We start from the raw sequence: 21,136 nt of genomic DNA, 5'->3' as shown, positions 1-21,136 counted from the left end.
TAGAAGCTGTGGCTGCCCCATCCCTGGCAGTGTTCAGGGCCAAGTTGTACAGGGCAACTTGGTCTAGTGGATGGTGTCCCTGCCCATAGCAGGGGGCTTGGAACTGAATGAGCTTTAAGTTCTCTTCCAACTCAAACCATTCTATGATTATGTGATTCACCTTTGTTTTCCTATGCTGGTATTGCAGATTATTTTCCAGGTTTGGAGAAACTCTCCATTTACTGTTACATGTAGAAGGCAACAAGCAGCTTCATTTGGGAGGGTGAATGCAGTGATTCTCTGCAGTCTTACAAAATTTGCTTCTGTTTGTAGCCCCAGTTGATAAAAGGGAGTAATTTGCTATGCCCAGTGGAAAAAAAAAGTCTGCCTTCATTGTTCTGGATCTGCTTCTCTACTCTGGAATGTGCCAGTGGGGAAAAGAAGGCAAACTAGTTTTTAGTGAGGAAAATTAAAACCATTTACTCAAACCAAAAACATTTTGAAGGGAAATTTCATTCCTGGAGAAGCACTTCTGGAAATGGGGTTATTTAGTAGTATTTACACCATGGCTCTGAAACAAGCTGTTGGGGATGTGTGTGTAGACCAGTCATTGCCCATCCATGATTGAGGACAGGAGTACACTACCACTTGCTCTAGTTTGGCAGAGAGAAGGAAATGTGGCCCTGTCTACCATGAATGACCTATGTATATATGATTGTTCAAGAGGAAAACAAAGAAGGACATGTAATTTTTGGTGCCAGGCATGGCATTTTGGATGCCATGTCTGTGATTCATTTTGCTTCAGTGAGGATCACCAGTTAGATTCCCTTGAGAGTAGCCTCACCTTTAGCATCTTCATCCTCTGCATTTTATCTAGTATGTTACAACCTGTTCCTTCAAGGTTTTGGGCCAGCCTCACCAAGTCATAGTACCTTTGCATCCAAATATGCATGTACAAATTAGGTGCTACAAGGTCCTTCAAATTTAATGTTTTTGAGGGATGAAAGAAGAGTGACTGATAATGGCCTTAATTGTTTAAATAACTGATGCAAAGTGTAGTATATAATGTGATTATTGGCATTGAGTCGCTGCAGTCACAGCATCCTCAATCTCAGTTATTTATATAAAATACCAATTAGATTTTGACAGAAACATAACCAAGAGGGACAGCAATGTTAATCATGCATCAAACCATACTGCATTGCCATTTTCTGCTTTGTTCTAATGAGATTGCTGGGGAAAGGGAACAGTTATATTCTGGTAAAGACAAGAAGAACAAACAGCGTTGCCATCCTGAAGCTCCCGTGTGAAGCCAGTTTCCAGGAGAGGAGGTGAGGGCTCTGCAGGAGGCTCAGCTGCTTCATCTCATGTAGGCTGGGGTGGCATCTTCAGGCAAAGGTGAACTCCTGTCTGTGCCCTGGAGTGGCTGGATGGAGTTTGTTCAAAACTCACACAGCTGTGTTAGGGTGGTGCCGAGTTGAAGTTATTTCACCCTGCAACTTAGGAAGATTTGGTAACCTGAGTAAAACATTTAGCTAACTATAGTCAGGTAGCTTCTCATTTTGGGGTGGCTGCAGTTAGCCAGCTCAGCTATTGTATCTGCTTGCAAAATACCACGTGTACATACCCATACATGCTGCCACATTACTTTCAAGTGCAACTGGCAGCCGAAGATGAAAAGAGGAATGATTGTAGCTGGACCCTCATCTGCAAGAAAAACCTACAGAAGGACTTTGTGAACATAATACATACCATTATCTGAAGAGCTGTATAGTAATGTTTCAAAATGAGTTGCTTTTTTTTTTTGGATACTGAGCCAGGCTAATTTATAGTAGCTAATGATAAGTCCAGTATAGCCCAGTATACCTTTTTTCTGGTTTAAATGTAGCTAGTATTTATACTGGGGGACGGGGGGGGCTGTTAATTAAGTAATTTTCTCTATTTATCTTCATTTTTCATCTGCATTTATTTGAAACTGCAACTAGGAAGTTTTCCTTTCCATCCCCCGCAGGCTAATAAGCTACTTGAGGGCTTTTTAGAATCCAGTATTTCAGGGAAAATTAAGAAACAAGAGAAAGACTTAATTCATGAATTATAGTAACTGTACGGGTAGTAAAAATATCCCTTAGCTGGATGTTTTGGTTAGTTTCATCATAAAATACATTTTAACATGTAAAACCAATACTTGATACTTAATTTAGTTCTTCTTTCATGTCCGATTCTAAAAAAGAGCTTTTAACTGCAAATAGTTTTCCTTTTTGTTCATATAAGGTAGAGACTTTACCTAGTTTTGAATATTAATTCCACATATTTCAGCCTTTTTCTTTTCAGGTGCAGAAGGACATAAGATAAAATATATTTTAAGTAGGAGGTTATTTTGGTTCCATAGTAAGTTATTTTCTGAATTTATTTATTTTTCTATTACACTGTGGTAAGTCATATTTCTGTGCTGTAAAAGTCCCATACTATTCTATGGTATTAGATTTGGTAAAAAATTGGTAAATTTTTGGTAGAATATTGTAATATTTTGGTAAATAATTTTGGTATATATTGGTAAATAAAATATTGGTAAATATGATAAAAATTTTTATTGAGGGTGTGTTCATAACAGCTAACCCTTGCTAGGAAGGCTGGTCTAATCCTCTCCTGAAAAAGGAAAAGCATTCAGAAACCTGCTGCTACAGAGGAAATGTATAGACACTTGTCTTCCTTGAACAGAGTTAGTTTTCATGATTATACCCATATATCTGAATGTTAATTTGATGGTAAAATCTCGGTGATTCTAAAGGTGTGGCAAATTAACAATAGCAGGGGGGTCAGATGATGTGGCTCAGTTTCAAGTGCCTTAAACCAATCCAATTTTGAAAGTGTCACAGATAATCCTCAGAATACATTTGGTGGGGTGCTGATAGCACATTGTTCTTACAGCCCTGAGGCTTAGAAACCTGCCCTCTAATCTGTCAGTATTCTCTGTAGTAAATTATTTGTTAAGTGAAGGTTTGTAGAATAAGAGCATGTCACAAAGACCACACTGATGTCTCTATTGCAAAAATTCCACAAGAGACTGACATTTCTGAGGCTTTTCTTCCCAGCAGTGATGTAATTTTAAGACCATCAGAGACATCCATATCACCTGTTGCAGGGTGTCTACTGCAGATCAGGCTGATTTGACATATCCAAAGCCTGAGGAATAGCAAAGTATCACCCCTTTGTTCACAGGCTGTCATATTTTTCATCCTCTGCCTGCAGTTCTGAGATCCTTCTTTTATGGATCTCCCTTAGACTGCAGAATATTACATAGATCCACTAAAGCCTAAAAAAGAAGTCTTATTATGCAGGTTATAATATTGGAGTGACAATAATTCTGTCAGACCAATTATTGCTAATAATTTTAAAGTCTTTAAAGAAATAGTGACTAATGGAGAAGCAGTCTTAAAAATGTTAAGTCTTTTAGAAAACAAGCAGCAGCAGGATACTTGTCTGCAAAATGTTCAGTTTCTTTGAAAGGGGCTCCTGAACCATTCTCTTGAGGGTGCCAGGTTCTGCACACATGTTCATAACATTTTGAAGCTTATGTGTATTTCACTGTATCATTGTCCATGAAACTTCTGAAGTAAAACAGAAGTGAATTATGTCATATCAGAACTCTGAGACATAAAAATCTTGGCAGTCAAGGCTAATGCTGCTGTGCATACCTTTGTTCTTAATGTTCACATCAAATAGTTACATTCCAGAACTAAATTTATCTCAGACACTGAAATTTAATTTACAAAGCTTTGGGACCAGTGATTTGTGGCATTCATAGGCAAAATTTGACGTGCTGCTACATCTATTTTATGAGTTCCACCTACACATAAATATATATCAAAGGCATTAAGTAGCAAATAAGAATCAAAATGCTGCAGTGGCTTGGTTCATTCAATAAAGTCATTGTCTCAGGAGCCAACTTGCATCTCAGAACTATGTTACAGATTGTGTTATGCCAGCAAGTGGAACCATAATCCGTTATTTTTCCAGGATGGCTAATATCCGTTGTTTTTCCAGCACATTGCTGTAGAAAGGAGAATTAATGCCGAATGCTTGTTTTCACAGCCATCTGTTAGGATGTGATGTTTTAGTCGTTACGGAAAAACTGAAGATTAAAGTCATGAAAGTAGCCCTTATTACCTGGTTTGCATAATTTGATGTGTCTGCAGGAGTCGCTTGCCCCTTACTTTCTCTGGGTGACATATCAGGACAGTAAGCATGAGTATGTAAGAAGCAGAACTGTATAAATTTAGAAAAATACCTATAGCTTGGGTCTTTCTAGAAAGTAAACTGGTTATCCCACAAGAGTCTGGGTAAGCATAGGATTCAGCTATGTATGTAACAAAATAAATGAAACATAACCGAACCCAAAAATTAGTGTTTGTCTGCCACCAGAAGTCTTATGTCTAGTCTGCAGCTCAAGCTTAGCTTACACAGAACCCCCCAGGGTCTGACTTTTCATAGCTTTACTGTTTTTCTAAACCCCATGTTTGTGGTCTCACAGGTTATTGTCAGAATGAAAAAAAGATGATGTTTGTCTTTTTTTCCGTACCTCAGGAAGCCATAACAAATCCACATGACTCCCAGCTTTATTTTAATGATCAATGAATATCAACCAGTACTCATCTTTCAAACATAACTTCTAAATCCCAGTGGACTTAATCAAGACAACCCAAACATGCACATTATAGTTCCCTCAGGTATCTGGGGATATGAACTCACTGAGAAATTTTGGAGAAATATTCCCTTTTCCTTTTAAAGATGCCAGTTCTTCAAAAGCAGAACTTTTTGCGCAAGCGCTGTTTTCATCTGGAAGTCTTTTGAAGTTCAAGATATAATTTCTGGCAAAACTCAGAGTAAGATGCCCATGCCCAATATAACCCTTGTTTTACACATTGTTCTGAAATGTGAAGCTCATTCACCAGCAACCAGCTGTGTGCCCTGAAGAGCACACGGGTAGGGAGTTATGCATCTGCCTCCCTTCAGCCAAAACATTAAGACAGTTGCCAAGGGTTAAGAAAAGAGGACAGACTTACCTCTGTCTGGGATAGTCTGCAGGCTGTCTTGTATTCCACAGAGCAATGCATTCTTCTCACCTCTTCTTAGAGGCTTCATTGTTCTTCTCTTGTATATACTAAAAGTAATGCACTGCAGGATTCTAACTCCCAGGATTGTCCAGGGTCAACTAAGTCCTCTTCAGATGTCCTTCCTTGGCAGTTTATTAGTTTTGATGGTTCTCTGCAAACTTCTAGATGTTTAGAATTAGTAAAGGTTCTCCACATAGTGCCTTTTTCCTTCTCATCTGACTAAATAATAGCCTTTCAGGGGTTAACCTGAGAGACAAATTTGTCTTTGATATTCTTGGGAGGGGGCTGGGGGGAGAAGTAACAAGTTGCGATATTTTAAAGGATTTCCAAATATTTGCTCTTTAGTTCTTGTGCTTTCTGATCACCATTGTGTGATTCCCTGAAACCTTATTCCCAAATACCAAGGAACCAAGAATAAAAGAGAAGGTCTGATTATAAATTATAGATCAGTGGTTCTAAAGTGTGACAAGTGCCCTGCAAAACTGTCCTGAATACTGTTTTCTGTTGCAAATCTGACAAAGCTACTGAAATTTTTCTCAGCAAACACTGAGGTTCCCGCTAATCCACTGTCCAATCAGTATCACTCTTCTAGGTGGTATGACAAAGCTTATAAGTAAATACAAATGTTGACCAGTGGTCCTAACCACCTCCCACCCCTCTTTGGACAGAGTATCTGTGATTTGCAAACCCTTGCCCAGGATTTGCGGATTGCTGCTGTTTTCCCCTAAAGGAAGGTGCTGCTTAGCACCCAGAGCTGATCCTTCCAGGGAAATCAGCCTCCCACTTCTTCCCTTTGTTCAGTTAACGTCTACCATTGTTAATTTGGCAATATTTTGCTTCTGAATTCTGTAATGAGGGTGTGTGAGTGGACAGCGTTGACACAGCAGTGGCCATTTTTACCGGTGTTAACATGTCTTCCCTCCTTCCCTTCCAACCCTGAGCAGTGTGCTCGACAGCGCAAGCCGCCTGGATGAAGAACATAAGCTGATCGCCAGGTATGCAGCAAGGCTGGCAGCAGAAACTTCTTCATCAGTAAGTGTTTTAATTAAAGGAAGGCTCTTTCCTTCTGTCACGTTCCAGGGGCTTGGCAAGATCAGGGACATTACATCTGACAGTCTTAATGATTAATGGATTATTTTTCCCTAACCTTTTCATCAGGCGCCGTTATGGTTTAGTAATAACACTTTTATGCAGTCCATTTGAACCAAAGAATCCACGTACTAATGCATATAATCTATATACTAATGCAATGGTATTTTAACAATTACAGCAGAGGGAACCTGACATCTTGAACTCATGAAAGACTAGAAAATACAGCCTGGACTAGCTTTGGTTAAAGGTTAATGATTTAGTGCAGCAGAAAAATGGGGTGGTGAATCCATTTTACTTTTTAGTTCAAATATCATGGCCACTAGGGCCCTAAATGCTGAGGATTTTAAAGAATGATCTTCAGCAGGATGACTCTAATGACCCCTTGCATTAGCCCAGGCTCCCATTTTTATTTCAAAGCAATGATTATTCTGTTCTATGTATCCCAAGATACAAGGTGATGACAGGCTAAAACCTTACTAACTATATTCAGGAACAAGAGAGAATGAAGCAGGAACCTAATCGAAGTATATAAAAACTTAAATGGCACAAATAAGGTCAGCCTAGTTACTTTTTTTCCATCTCAGCACATTAGGTAGAACAAGGGACCATAAATGATGGTTAAGTGAAAAGCAGCCAGTCCAGAGTGCTCAGAAGCATATTTTCTCACTGAGATTTACATGGCAGGGTTAACTGAAAGGGCAAAATCAGGCACTGCTCTTGTGTAAAAATTTTGAGTCATGTTCCTTCCAAGTGAAGGCAGTGAAGATGAAGCTGCCACCCCGTGCAGCCATCTGTCATGGAAGATTTCACACTACCCACAGCTGCAGGGGAGGAGAAGGGTGCTCCTGGTCTGCCAGCCCAGCCCAAGTCAATCACTTCCAGAGGTGTGACATAGAGATTTAAATTTAAGGCAATCTGTAGCTGATGGTCCTGTTTCCACAGGACAGTAATTCTTTATGAGAATAAGATTTAACATTATTAATGTCTCTGGGTAGAAACTGATAGAAATCAGTTGTAGATAACATGTCTGTGATATGGGGGAAAATTTAGAAACAATATTTAGGTAGCTTTTAAATACAGCTGGTTTGAAGGAAAGAGACAGAAGGAAAAGAGAAAGTTTCTGTATACAGAAATCTTTTCAAGCATGAGAGTGGCACCACATTAAGAGCACAGTGGAAATTTTTAAAGCTTTGCTGATGGTCATTTTGTTTTTTAAGGAATAAAATGTCTTATGAACTCTGGGCATTCAGGATAGGGATCCTGGTACCCCCTGAATCAGTTGCGACATCCATCCACCAGGGTGAAGCAGTTTTTCTTATTTATGCACTGCTCTGCATCCCTATGGTTGGAAATTTAATGGGAAAATGTAACTGTAGCAGAAAATACAATAAATGGTTACAGGCATAACATCCTGCCCTTTTCTCACAGTCAGTGCTAAAAAGGAACAAAGGTTTGCAATGAGACGTATCTTCATCCTTTTCAAGGGTCCACCTCCTGGAGGAGGAGGTGCCCGGCATCACATAAAATTAGTTAGAGTTACACTTCACAGGGCTTTTATGGTGAGAAACACTCAGATCACAGCAGTAACTTAAAAGAGTGGTTTTTAGTATCTCATCTTTCAGGTTGGAAGTGGAAATAAATGGATATCTTTGGCAGCTGTGAAACTTTAAATGTCTTGGTCTGTGTTCTCATTGGTACAATACTGAAATACAGAAGTGTGAACAAGGAAAATAATACTTGGTTATTTCTGATAAACATGAAAAAAAGAGCATAATCCACGGAAGCTGTAGTGAACATTGCCTGCTTTGGTAAGAAATAGTTTAATTCCCACTTCATTTTATTGAGGGAAAAGGTACTGCTGTAGCTGAATGACTGGAGAAAGAGATTTTCTGAAGTATCAGCAGAGTGTAATAGGAAACCTTGGCCAAAACAGGCCACACAGACAGACTGAAAACTGAATACAGTATTCAAACTAAAACTGTACTTTCAAGAGAACAAAGCGTCACAGCGCTGGAAACGCATCCCTTTCTTTTTGAAGAGAGGCACTAGGTTTTGCTTCAGTGTGTTCCTCTTGTGTGGAATATCAAAATGAACAGACGTATTACAGCAAATGCCTGCAGCAGTGCTGTTGCCTTTAACGATTGGTTCAGAGGAGGCTCCCTGAAGAAGAAGTGAATGACAGGATGGCAAACACTGAGTCTTATTTACTCTAGCACTTACCCTCCTTCTACTAGCAGTGGAGCCATGCTGGTATGAGCACAACATGGATGCTCTTTTATTTTTATTGTAGGCAAGCCTGGTACTGCATTTTCTGTAAGCAGATTTCACAGAACACATCTGTGTTGAGTTTATGGGTGGATGCTGGCTAATCCTCCTTCAATGCAGCCTTCTCTTTTTTACAACAGCAGCAGGGTCAGCAGAGAGGGGCGTCAGATATCTCCTTCACCATTGATGCAAACAAGCAACAAAGGCAGCTGATAGCAGAGCTTGAAAATAAAAACCGGTAAGCATCCACAAAGTACCTGCTTTTGTTCAGGCCCATGTATTGTGCATGTTTGTTTCTTTCTTAACACTTTTTGCCACCTACTTCTTTGCTTATACATGCATATGCACCTCCCCCTACAAAAAGTGCAAGTTATAGAAAAGTCCACAAAATATCACAAAGGCTTTGAAATCCATAGCCACCCTGTGTTTTAATGAGTGTACTATTCATTGTGATACAGTCATTGATGCTTTACTGTTTGCAGCTGCTGTTTGTGAAGAGTTTAAAAAAAAAAAAGCCTGACCTGTTTCAAAACCAGATTAACTTTGAGTTGGATCCTGTGTAGCACTTTAACATGAAATGATAAAAGGATGAGTCACACTGGTAATGTTATGCTCCCCTGCTTTGATTTGTGGAAAAGATGATTAAAGTTCTACAGAGCACAATCGGCCTGGGAAAGGTTTGCAGAAAGGGTAGCAGCAACTTAGGCTGCTGATCAAATGGGAGCTGTGGATGTGACCAAGACTGGGATTATGTCAGGAGAAATAGGCCAGCCGGCCCCAAAAAGGAGTGATGCCATTTGTTAGCAGCAGAGGATCTGGCCCTGGGTGTCAGGCTGCCTGATGCTGTGAAATGTGTGGCAGCAAAGCTCTGCTTTTACTGCTGGACTGTAAAATAGAGGCCAGCCCAGACCAGATGGTTTCCTATTCCAAACACTGCACTACCTTCTGTCACCATGTAATGAGCCACCAGCTCCAGTCTCCATTTGTCTTTCATAGTTCGAGGCTGCCTCCTGACCATCTGCTGTCCAGCACGGTGTGAAGACAAGGCAAAACTCACAAAGGTGTCAACCTGCTGCTGCGAAGCTTTGTATTAGCCTTTTGACAGCTCTCCAGGGCTGCCAAGCCAGTCATAACAAGTCCTGTTAAAGTGCTTCTGCATAAATTGTTGACCACTCTCAAATCTCTACATACACTAAAAGTATTTTTTTAAGAGCTGAGTATTTTATCTGATCCTCAAGAAGGACCTTTAATTTGTTACTTTAATTTGCATACACGGGGTGCTTCAAGTGTTTGTGGGGAAGAACAAGAAAGGAACAATTTCATTAAGCATAGAGCTATTTAATGTCTACCTCTGATTTTTTTGGGGGTCTTGAATCAGTATTTCCCTTTATAGTGAAATCCTAAAAGTTCATTTAAAAAATATCCAGAGCCCTCTTCCACTGCTGGGGGTTTCTTTTGTCGATTGGAGCCGAGTCATCATATCTGTGTTGATGAAGAGCTACATGCACTCATACCTTTTCCCCTCTTGCAGTGTCCGCTGAGCTGGTCTTGTGGAAAATTACTGACTTGTAGTCTTTTGCTTGTTCTCCTCCCCAAGAGAAATCCTACAGGAGATCCAGAGGCTGCGACTTGAACATGAGCAAGCGTCTCAGCCCACACCAGAGAAGGCACAGCAAAATCCCACTCTCCTTGCAGAGCTCCGGCTCCTGAGGTAAGTCCTCAGTGGTAAAACCTCCAGCCATGACTGGGGCCAGCCAGTCATTCTCAATAAGAGAAAAAATGAGAGATAAGCCTGGCTTACTGTTTTGGGCCTTTTTAAAGTAAATAACACAATGCATATTTTTTCCTCCATTTTCAGTGCAGGCTGTAGTCCTAGAAGTAATTAAGCTTATGCTTTAAACAGCATGCATGAGAAATCTCACATATTACTCATCTACATTAAATTAAGCATGTGCATTAATGTTTCCAGAGTTAGGCCCTTAGGTCATTTGGAATAGGTCCCCACAGCCTTGTCCAAGTGCCATTAATTATATGGGGAAAAATGGTGTTCTGTCAGAACAAATGCTTCTACAAAGACTTCTCATTTATGCTAAAGTAAATACAGAGCTACATGAAAATACAGCCAGAATTAGACATTAATTTTTGGAAATTTCCCAAGTGCTGAGCTCTAAGATGAGGTCAGTTCGCTTCACAGTGCAAAACCAGGCTGCAGGAGGATCCTCTTTGTCACGTGGGAAGTAGGGAGTAATGTCATCTGCGGCAGCTGAAGGGGATCATCTCTCCAATTATCCCACCAAACTAAAAACATCAATATGGATGTGTCTGCATGTTAATTAGGATACTTTACATGGATTTACTAATTGCCATGTGTATCACATTAAAGAAGTACAATAGTTATTGGCCCAGATATGTAGGCTCCCTGAAAGTGCTGTGTTGTGAAAGCCAGGCAGAGAAGCCAATAAGAACTATTCAAAACACTTCATGCGAATAGAGAATAGAGTGTAAGCACTTTCTTTCTAGTGAAACAATGCTAAATTAAGTTTTATCCCTGTGCCACTTAGAGCTTGCATGAGGCTAAAGAACATTTTTGGCCACTTAGGTGCACCTCATACAAGTAATATTTTAGTGGTCTGATTCATAACCAAAGGAAATTACAGTAAGAAATTGTGCTGAATTTTTTTCTTTGCAAATACTATATAGTTTTACTATAGAGTTTTCCACACTAAAATATTTTTCACAAATAACTAAATTTGCTTTCCAATCTGAAGACAAATTAGCTTCTTCATTTCTAAGAGATTTTAGTGTGTAATTACTTCTAGAGATCTACAGGCAAGTGACATTCTGTGTGACATGTGAAAGTGACTGTGATGAAAATATGTGCACTGCTTAAGATACACCAATAATGTAGCTCCTGTGCATCAAGCCTAAGGTCTATTTTAATCAGGTTTAGGAGATTAGCTTTCTGTGTAGTTGACAAATAAAATTAATTATCCTTAAAAAAAAGTCAAATGATTGTGCAGCGTTAGCAGACTGGCTACTTAATTATCCCTCTTTGCAGTTTTGCTACACATATTGGGAGCATAATATCCCTATTTGAATTTTGTGACACAGGGTGTCCCTAGAGCAGTGATTCTGTCTTCCTCAATTATGATATCTTCTCTGATTTAATATGGTAGTGTCAGAAAATAACTTATGGTCTGTGGGTCTGTACTGCTTTGCATACCTTCTAAGATGTTCACCATTTGAAAGGCAAAAGATTGTCTTTGATTTACTGTGGAATTTCAGCACTACCTCAAGTTCTTAAACACTTAAGATGTCATGAGGCTGTTGTTATCATGTGTAAAACAGAAGGACTCAGAACAGCAACGCTGATTTACATGTTACCCCACAGACTTTGGGGGCTTGAAGCAATTAGGACAGTTTAGCTCATATAATATTAAGAAACACTGGAATCTGTAAATTATGTTGCAGGTACCTGTCCCAGCACCTCTGACTAGCTGCTGCAGCGTTGCAGTCTCACTGAAACAAGGTTTTGAGTATTCCTTCACATTATCAGTGCTGTCTTGGAGACAGATTGGAAAGCTTATTACTTCCATGAACTTGCTCGGGAGTACAGTGGGAGAAAAAAGTCAGAGGAGCAGTCTGGCTGCTTAGATCCTCTTCCCCCACAGAATGAATCTAAATCCCAGGAGAGGTCTCTGCTAGGGCCTGCCACTTTGAATTACATGGATTAGGTATCTTATTTTTGTTAGCAGTTCTGTAAACTCTGTTGCCTTTGTACAGTTCATAGCATTTGCAACCATTACATGCCTGGAAAAGAAAAGCCAGCACAAGCAGTTTTTGTAGCAGAAAATAGATTAATCCTCCAGAAGAGTAAATACAGCTTTGCAGTGTTACTCTATGATACTATTATATAGGCGAGAGCACACATGAGCAATCCTGTAGAAATCAGTGTTGCTTGTATCAGTATCTGTTCACTTCCAGAGAAGCCTCAAAATTGAGGTTTCATATTTCCCTAAATACAGGAAGTGTACTTAGTCTTGTTGGCTCTGCTGCTTTTCCATTTAGGATTAAATTGTCATATTGGTACAAAGCTAATGAAATAGTGGGTTGGTGTTATTTGCAACACAGTAGTATATAAAATATATCTTAATATGTGATTTTTCAGCAGTAATATTGTTAATTATGTCATAGCTTCCAAGAAGCAACAATTTTATTATGTGCTTATGTGAGAACCTCTCACACAATTCAGTAGTTGAACATGTGTAAGTGCTGAATCCCTGTCCTGTGCAGTGGAGCTGTGCAGAATCAAAGCTGTTCCCGTTTCTGTGGGCACAGACTGGCTGTCACACGTCTAGTGGCTCAGTATTCACGCTATCACAGGACCAGCACCGGACTCCAAGTCCAAAGAGCTATTTTTCAAGCAGTTCTATCTCCAGTATGTGATAGTCTTACTCTTTGCTTTCAGAAAAAGTAATAGAAACAAAAACATATCACTGTGGTTTTCTAGCTGAATTTCTGAACTTTCTTAGTTTCTTTCATATCTTGCTCTGTTCAGTGCCCCTGCTGTAATTTCCTGTCCTTCAGGGCATGCCTTTAATTTCTTCTGACAGCTAGTGAGGTTATTGACTTGAGAGATCCAAAGGCAGAAATTGCCAGGCTTTCCCACAAGGGAATATAACACAGATTTGTTTGATCCTCATTTGTTCTTTGGAGAAGGGTCTGTGTCAGTGTCTATCTTTTTCCTAATCACTATACTCAGTCCCATGAATATTCTCAGTATGAGGGAACTCCCTAGTTTTCATGTAATCCCATTTCTAAGCACTGTGCTGAATTAATACAGTGTGTTTGCTTTCCTGTGGTCTGTAAGCATATACCTCATATTCGGGCTGGGGAAATGATGTAGTTTAAAACTGCTGACACTGTGAGGGGTAAGCTCTGATCAGATCTGCTTGTTTCTCAGACAGCGGAAGGATGAGCTGGAGCAGAGGATGTCTGCTCTCCAGGAAAGCCGGAGGGAGCTAATGGTTCAGTTGGAAGGCCTCATGAAACTGCTGAAGGTAAGCGGCTCCACCTGGTACTACCAAGGAGAGCAGGCAGAGTGAAGCAAGAGAGGAGAGGGAGATATGACCGCCGATTCTGCAGAACTTGACTATTTACAGCAATAAAATTTGCCTTTGTTTCCTTTCCTTTCTGTTTTTTGCCTTGGTCTTTCAATTCAGGGGTTTCAAATGAATCTCAGGTGATGTTGTTCCTGTAGTAACACTGCGTCATCATTGTCACCTGCTAAGTTGATGGAACATTAGAGACAGTCTCTGAAGTATTGAAGAATTAATACAATCCTTTAAATAACACTGGAACGTGATACAATGCAATCTTGTTTTGCTCTTTTGTAGAAGGATTTGGCCGCATTTCTGGATTTCAGGCTAGAATCTCTGGATTAACATTCAGCAGTGTCCGAACACAAAATACTTTGTGGTCCAGTTTCAGGTGGTTTTGCAGAAAACACTTCAGTGCTGTATACTATTACCAGTTGACCGTACGGAATTGCTTTTGCTAGTTCCTTTAACTTTGCCCATTCAGTTGCTAGTTGTGTCAGATGGGCAATTTGAGAACCACATGTAACTCTCCGATCTTAGAGATGCTTCCCCAGCAGCACTTGGTCATTTTCATAAATAGAGAAACAAGGGTTAAACAAATGAAACAAAGGATCTCAGTTAAAAATGAAGATATCAAAAAGCATGTGCATTTTAAGACAGACAAGGGCAAGATGGAAAATGTGCCTTTATTTGCAGAGTCCAACCCTATTTTATCTGATGTGCCTTAGGACAGGCAATGCTAGAAATTCACATTTCTGTGACATTCTTCTATTCACATAGAAGAAAGTGCTCTGAATAGCACTAGAGCCTGTTTTGTTGTTGCCCAGGCCAGATAAAAAGAGTGCATGGAAATTCAGTGCAACTTGGGTCTGATATGGCTATGATAAAAACAGAAAGCATTTCACTGAAATCCATTTAGCAGCATGGATTTGCATCAAAGGATGATTTTGACATATTCTGTCATTTGCACTTCCTCAGGTGCAGGCTCCTGCACCCACAATGCAGGAACTGATGGCACCTGAGCATCAGAGCCCACTGAGTAGCCGGCAGATTTTTGGGAAGTAGACTGTGAAATGCTGCGGTGCTACAACTAGCAGTTAGGGCTGCCTGCTGTCCACTGCCTGGACAAAGAAAATTTGTAGGGCGTAGGAGGTAATAGTAGTTTTCTGCACGCTTTGCACAGTTCTAGTGTTTCAAAGTATGCAGAGGTCAGACCATAACACAGTCACATATCTTCAACTATCAACAGTACCAACTGTACCTTTATCCCTGTACTCCGAATATGGCTTTGTTTTCTGTTCTTCACTTACATCCTGGCTAATCTCATATGCTGATCCTATTTCCCTTCAGGAAGAAGAATTGAAACAGGTAGTAAGTTACCTCCTTACTGGAGGCCTCACTAACTCCTAAATGTGATTGTGTTCCTGTGATTTGTTACTTCCTTTGCTTGAAATGTGTGTGTGTTCTTTTGACCAAAATTAATAGTTTGCAATTCTTTGACACGTTATTTTCAAGTAGCTTAGAGCAATTTTCACAGTTAAACATCTTAGCCCTTGAGAAAGTGAGTCATGGCTACAAGATGTCTTGATCTTTTTCTCACTCCTCTAAGTAAGAACACGCACAATATGGAAACTACCACCCAACTGTAGTGAAACCAACCTAGAATATGAACTAAAGAACACTTCTACCATAGACAGAGGTTTGAAAATGTAATGAGAATTTTGGAACTTGAAGAGAAACATAACTGAATTTAAATTAGACCAGGGCAATAAGTTTGAAATCCCACTTTGTCCAGAAAATATCAGACACATCTTTTAAAGCAGGTACTGATGCTAACAGTCCCATGAGTCCTCAGGAGAATAATGTAGTTTCTAAACAGCTTCTGCCACCTAGATCAAAAAGGTCAAGTATTTATATTACTAATGGTAAATTGTAGAAAATACAATTGTTTTGGAGCTGTTTTGTATTGAAATGGATCTTGGAAATAGATGAAGCTAAGAAAAAAGCACTTTTGAGACAGCAGCCTGATTTATAAGTCCAATAACAATGTTTCATTTTAATAAAACATGCTTCCTCTCACGTTCAGCAGCAGAAGTACAGCCACAAGTCTGAGGTGTTCTACCTATGGTAGAGCGTGCAGAGGTTGTAGATAATTCTCACCTTCATAAAACTAACATTTTGGCTAAGTTTTGTAGAGCATCGATCTGTTGCACACAAAAATTAAATCTGACCAGACATCACCTCCATGTAAGGGATGTCATTTTTGATTCCTCATTATTAAACAACCTTCCATTCCCAAAAGAAAGTTTCCAACGTGACCAGAGTTTCCCTGTCATATAAAATGTTCACTGAACAGTGTAAGTGAAAGTACATTTTAAATGGAAGCACATTTTCAGGCTGTTATGAGATATGATTTATTTCTTCCAAGAGCAATAGCCTCACTGAATAACAGGTGATGATGCTAAGGAATTACTCTCACAATTTCCATTAAACGATCCCCATTATGCTATGCCATTTCATGATCTGTTGAGAGAAGCAGGATTGAATTAATTTCTGGAGGAATTCAACTGGAATGAGCAGCCTGGCAAGTCATGTAATGCTTATGAACTTTATATTTCTCTACTGCCCTTCCTCAAGAAAGAATAATGAGTTCTTAACATCTGTGTCTTTGATGAGGCTGTGAGACCGGCTTTCCCCATATGTCATCCCAGTTCAGTTCCGGCAGAGGGAGCAATGGACTAAAGCTCCTGTAAAGCTAGTTTTCTTTTCGAGTGTTTTATCCTAAGCATGCATGACACGTGAGTGTGGGAAATCTTTTCCTGTCTAACAAGAGTTAACTTATAATCCATAGGAGGTTGGCTAGGGATGGTGAATTAAATAAAATACATGTAAATTTTCCCTAAAGGCACAAGAACATTGATACCTGCATCCAAATACAACATAAAAGCTGAAGCTCCCCTTTCAGTATGGCTTTTTCCTCAGCGAATGGGGCTGCCAAAGTTTGGGAGCAATTTGGTGCTTAATACCTCTCCTGAGGATACCAAGAAGTTGCTACAGATTATCACAGCAGGTTTCAGGCCATGAGCTCTGGCCTGTGAAAACCACGTTTCTGCTGATAACCAGTAAGTAGGAATCTAATCCTAATAAGCACTCCATTCCCACAAAATTGGGCTGGGGTGGGTCTAGAGTAAAACACAATTAAAATGTTCACCTCTCTGAAATCAGGCATTTTCTAATATCTGCCTGTTTCAACTTGCTGTTCTTCAGTTCTGTCTGATACTGCCCAAACAGCATAAAGAGAAATTTTTTTAAGGGAGAGGGAAGTCCACATGCTTCATCTCCCTGCACTTCCCAAACAGTTGATTCTGACACTGAAAGCTAGAGATAAGAGAGCACTGTTTATCATAAACACAACATCTCAGTCATAGCTGCAAAACAGGCACAGGGTAAGAACTGGTGTGCAGCAGCTTTTACATTTCTCTTGTGGGAAAATTCCAGCAAAGTACTGGCAGGCATCTGTTATTTTTAGTAAATAAAATGCCTGTTCTGAAGTTCATTCCTTTAATGTGACTCGACTATAGGAAGCAAATTTTGTCCTTTTTTTTCCTCATCTTCTCTGAAAGTTTCCACTGTTGGTGTTGCCCAGAACAATAACAGGGATCAGAGGCAGAGGGGAGCCGAGGAAAAAGGGCAAGTGAAAGAGGGAACCAGAAATTCTTTAGCAAATCTGTTTCACAGAGGATGAAACATGTCCTGTCGTAGAATGAAAGGAGATAGCTAGAGATCTTCCCTGATGTGCAGGGGTGCGACCTGCAAGGACCTTGGAGCATCTTCAGATTCCTCCGTGCCCTGCCTCTGGAGAACCAGAGACCTGCATTTCTGCTGTAGTGGGTACAGACAGTTCCAGAAACAGGAGATCATCTGGCCTTTATGTATTTGACTTCTCTTTCATCCATCATTTAAATGTTCTAAAACTGATCATTAAAGAAATTATAAGTATTAAATCCTCCGTTCTCCCATCAGTAATGTGCTTATTCCTCATAAACCTAATTTGCCCTTGATGTCTCTCTGGTGATAATGACTCTTAGAAAGGGGTGATGGGAGAAAAGAACAAATAGCTCAGTATTCTGATACATTATTTATGGTCCAGGGCAGGAATTCATAAAAATCTCAAGGGCAGTGCTGCAGTCCTCCTGCAGTGGGCTGCTATTGTCTTTTTAGAGCACATTTGCCAAGCCATATCAGGGCTGCAGTGGCAGCCACTACAGGAGTCAAAATAAACACCATGGGAAGAGTTAGGAAATCCTCCTGAATCCTCAAAATAAAGCCAAGGTGAGGGAAAAACGAGCCCTCAGGTTACTTGTCACTGTGAACATGGGGCATGTGTTGCAGTTCCCATTCAACAGCACTCAAGCTGCCTCCATCCTTGCCATTTACCAAACACTGTCAAAAGCCATGTGCAGTTTGGTGTGGACTCCAGCATCTGTTTTTCCTTATGTGGATGCATGTTCTAAGGGGGTTTGAAACAGTGGGTGAAAGGGGCACTGTGTCTCTTGGTATCACTCACCCAGCTGCATTTGTAAAAGCGACTCTTGTAAAGTCTGCTTGAAATTTCAGCTAAGTGATATTAACTGTAAGGTGCTAACAGCATGATGTTTTATATGACTGGTGTTAAAACATTTTCACTTCCAGCCACTGAACCCACAGCAGGAATTTATAGTGCCCTATCCCCACAGTGTTTTGGGAGTGCGTCAGTAAATCCTGTAGAGCAAACAATTTAATAGTGTATGATATAATAGCAGCTTAAAATAGTCCTCTAGCCCCGAGTAAAAAGCAGAAAGCTATATTATTTATTGTGAGTGTCGGACTTTATGTGACTGAGAGCTTGCATGTACCGTGACCCTCTCCTGCAGGGAGGCAGAGGGCAGGGCTGTGATCAGCTCTCATGGCAGCACTCTGATGAAAGGGGCTGTTTCAGTCCCTTGCCCAGGCTGAAAGCCTCATCAGTGCCAGAATCTTTCCCCTTCTCATAGTCTGAGTGGATTATATTTTATCAAACATGCATGCAGACTGGGGCAGTGAGAGGGAGAAGAGAGCAGAGAGGAGCTCTATACTTTGGTTAACTTGGATTTTTTTTTATTTAGCTGCCTGACATTTTCCCATGCTTAAAGGAAGTCAGATCTTGACTCATATTTTCCTACTTACTGTTTTTCTTCACAGAAGCATTGCTCTCCACTAACAGCTGACTTCCATATATTTCTTTTAGCAAGATTAACATTACCTAACTGATCTGCAAAGAGCATGATGCCTTTGAGCTGAGGGATGGGTGACAAGGGCAGCGGGAGAGGGCTATTGCAAAGACCAGTTTAACCCCTTGTGATTGTTTTTCAGACCCAAGGGGCAGGCTCCCCGCGCTCCTCGCCCAGCCACACAATCAGTCGACCAATTCCAATGCCCATCAGGTCTGCCTCTGCCTGCTCCACCCCAACCCATGCACCTCAGGACTCTCTGACTGGAGTGGGAGGAGATGTGCAGGAAGCCTTTGCACAAAGTAAGTCTCATTAATAGCTTGTCTAGATACTTGGAGACTGTTTGAAGAATCATTATTTCTTGTGAAATATTTCTAAATGAACTGAGCTCCTGAATAGCATGGTATGAATGAAAACAAAGCAAAACAGTTATGCAACAACTGTGGTTTACCATTGAAAATCAACTTCGTCAGCCATCAGATTTTGCTGTCAAAGTGAGCAGGTAAGCAGAAACTGGACAATGATGCCAATTAACAGATTTTGTGGTAAGAGGGAATTTCAGTGCATGATGGCCAGGCCAGTTATCAGCACTCTGTTAACTAAAAGAATTGCTGTTGACTTCAGCAAGGCATTGTCACTATGTTCAGTTTAAAATTAAGACTTTGCAAAGAATAGCTGGTGCAATTATAGGATTAGTTCAGGTGGAAAAGACTCTTGTAAGTCACCATGTCTTCCTGCTCCAAGAATGAGGGCTTCAAAGTGAGATGAGACTGTTCAGGACCTTAACCAGTTGAGTTCTGAATGGCTCTTGGCATGAATTTTCCACAGCCTCTGTTCCAGTGTTTGACCATGCTTAATGTGTAAATTTTTTGTCCTTGTATCTTATTGGAACATCCCTTGATGCAGTTTGTGACTGCTGACCCTTGTCTTTTGCTTTGGGCCTCTGAGAAGGGTCCAGCTAGACCAGACAGAAATTTTATCTGAAGTGTAAGTGAACCTTTCCTTTGCGTTTCCAGAAAACTGCCGCACAGTGTTTTCACTCCTCTTTCCACTCTTTCATCAAGCAACAATAAATTTTAAACTGTTTTGAATTTCTAAGGCCACAGATTAAATAATTATGTTGAGTACTAAAGCACGAAGAAATATTCTCTAATCTGCTCTCTCCTAAAATATTTATATCACTGCAATTCTTTTATTTGAATCTTTTTTTTCCCCTGTTTCCTTAGTACAAATCAAGTTTAAGTGGATCTCTGGAGTTCCTCTGCTGCAGTAGAAGTGTACTTGTTCCCAGGACCCCAGTTCAGCCTTTTCATGCACCCTTCCTCTTGATTTTCGTAGGAATTATGCCTCTGTGCATGTATCTTAAGACAAGGTTCAATCTATAATACAATCAAGAAGTTTCCACTAAAGTGCTAATCAATTCATATATCAAACCAAGGAATATTTCCTAGTCTCAACATAACCGATTGCTGGATATCTCATTTTCTATGGCAAAAGAAATGGGCAAGATACACTTTTCCTCTCTTTGCTGTGAAAAAATTCGAGACAGGCAAACATATGGACCACTAACCCCTATGCTGTTATAGGATAGTTTCTTACAGAGCTGGGAGTAAGAGAAGTAGTGGCCACAATAAAATATCCATAAATAATATTAAGGCTGCCTCAGGCAAATGATTTTAAGTATATAAATGTGTTCTGTTCAAGATAAAAAGCAATATAAAAACGTAAGTGATCACATTTAAAAACTGCTGCATTTGATAAATATCTAGCTTTATGTCATTATTTACCATATTCTCTAGATAGGAAGGTCAAACCCAAGAACTTGAAGCCAGCTGTTCTGTCACATCTTGACATACAATTTTGTGAGAGGAGGTGTGGGCTGAGATTTTACGGCTCCTTTCTGTGCTCCACCATCAGACGTCTGCCTATATGTACATAATGCGGACAGGCCACAGCTAAAGCACAGTTTCTCTTGTGGTTTGGGTTTTTTTCTCTTTCATAGTGTTTGCCATAGTTGAGAGATACACAATTGAGAACACTTTAGAGAGGGAGTGGCTGTCTCCAGTGTTTGTGTGTATAAGAGAGAGATTAACTTCTTTAATTTACATTCCAGTAACCATTTGCTAGTGGAGATAGACATATATATATATATATATATATATATATATATATAAATCTCTTTAGGATGTGGGGAAGTTTTTTAAATGTATTGGTTTGCATTCAGCAAGTTTTAAAGAATCTACAGCAGTCAAATCCTGACAATTCCTGTGAATAATCCGGTTTGAAAGATTATAGATTCTGTGGGATATATTGGTTATTCAGCTACAATAGGAGCTAC

At 40.0% G+C, this 21,136-nt stretch overlaps 1 protein-coding gene across 25 annotated transcripts in view; it reads left to right on the top strand.

Moving 5' to 3' along the window:
* Window positions 1-21,136, top strand: part of DTNA (dystrobrevin alpha) — a 233,011-nt gene that overhangs the window by 197,204 nt on the left and 14,671 nt on the right. For 17 of the 25 annotated variants that reach the window (XM_062633464.1, XM_062633460.1, XM_062633445.1 and 14 more), the window contains 5 exons: window positions 6,038-6,125; window positions 8,591-8,688; window positions 10,048-10,161; window positions 13,414-13,510; window positions 18,941-19,100. In XM_062633464.1, coding sequence (XP_062489448.1) covers window positions 6,038-6,125; window positions 8,591-8,688; window positions 10,048-10,161; window positions 13,414-13,510; window positions 18,941-19,100 — 557 coding nt within the window. Of the gene's footprint in view, window positions 1-6,037; window positions 6,126-8,590; window positions 8,689-10,047; window positions 10,162-13,413; window positions 13,511-14,899; window positions 16,839-18,940; window positions 19,101-21,136 lie in introns of those variants that run through there. The other 8 variants (XM_062633446.1, XM_062633451.1, XM_062633449.1 and 5 more) reach the window with 4 other exon arrangements.

This window comes from Pezoporus occidentalis, unplaced genomic scaffold (assembly GCF_034315485.1).
Source record: "Pezoporus occidentalis ecotype Australia unplaced genomic scaffold, CSIRO_AGI_Poc_V1 ctg4, whole genome shotgun sequence".
Lineage (NCBI taxonomy): Eukaryota > Metazoa > Chordata > Aves > Psittaciformes > Psittacidae > Pezoporus > Pezoporus occidentalis.
This window is presented reverse-complemented; position numbering and strand designations above follow the sequence as displayed.